This window comes from Hippocampus comes, unplaced genomic scaffold (assembly GCF_001891065.2).
Source record: "Hippocampus comes isolate QL1 unplaced genomic scaffold, H_comes_QL1_v1.1 C16770110, whole genome shotgun sequence".
NCBI lineage: Eukaryota > Metazoa > Chordata > Actinopteri > Syngnathiformes > Syngnathidae > Hippocampus > Hippocampus comes.
In genome coordinates this window covers 1-828 of record NW_017838552.1, presented here as the reverse complement: position 1 = coordinate 828, position 828 = coordinate 1, and the positions used below count along the sequence as shown (strand labels likewise).

At 53.4% G+C, this 828-nt stretch overlaps 1 protein-coding gene across 1 annotated transcript; it reads left to right on the top strand.

Moving 5' to 3' along the window:
- The first annotated feature begins 8 nt into the window (after positions 1-8).
- Positions 9-717, top strand: LOC109509098 (gremlin-1-like). Its single transcript, XM_019859009.1, has one exon. It carries the CDS (start codon positions 153-155, stop codon positions 699-701), a length of 549 nt encoding a protein of 182 aa, XP_019714568.1. The 5' UTR covers positions 9-152; the 3' UTR covers positions 702-717.
- Positions 718-828: the final 111 nt, after the last annotated feature.

Below are 828 nucleotides of genomic sequence, written 5' to 3'. Positions count from 1 at the left end.
TTCAAACTAAACTTATACCACTTAAATCGCTCACAGAGTAATTACTGTAATTCTGCCACAAAGGGAGCGTACATTTTTTCGGGCACTTACGTGTATTTTTTGTCCATACTCCAAACGACTTGTGGCTGTTTCATTCTTGTCTCTTGTTCAGGATGGCCAAGTGGACGGGTATCATGTGCAGCACGCTGTTCCTCGTCGGCTTGCTATCCACTCCGGGGGAGCCCAAAAGAAACCGAGGCTCCCAGGGCGCCATTCCTCATCTCAACAAAAACAGCCCGAACGAGTCGGAGCGGCAGCCTCGACCCCCGGGGACCGGCTCCCGGCCCCGCCAGAGGCAAGGCTCGCCCTCTCCGGCAGACGAGGTTCTGGAGTCCAGCCAGGAGGCTTTACACGTGACCGAGCGGCAGTACTTGAAACGGGACTGGTGCAAGACGCAGCCGCTCAAGCAGACCATCCACGAGGAGGGCTGCGTCAGCCGCACTATCATCAACCGCTTCTGCTACGGACAGTGCAACTCCTTTTACATCCCAAGACACATCCGCAGGGAGGAGGGAGCCTTCCAATCGTGCTCCTTCTGTAAACCCAACCGCTTTACCACCATGACTTTTACTTTGAACTGTCCCGACCTGCAGCCACCCACCAAGAAGAAACGCATCCAGCGCGTAAAACAGTGTCGCTGTATATCCATTGACTTGGACTAGCCAACGCTCAAGTCAAGCTTAACGATATTCGACGTCGGTTTCTTAATGAGGTGCGGTATTGGCCCCAAAATAACATTTACCTCTCACAAACCCCAAACCGCCACTTCTCAGTCTCACCCAAAAGCTC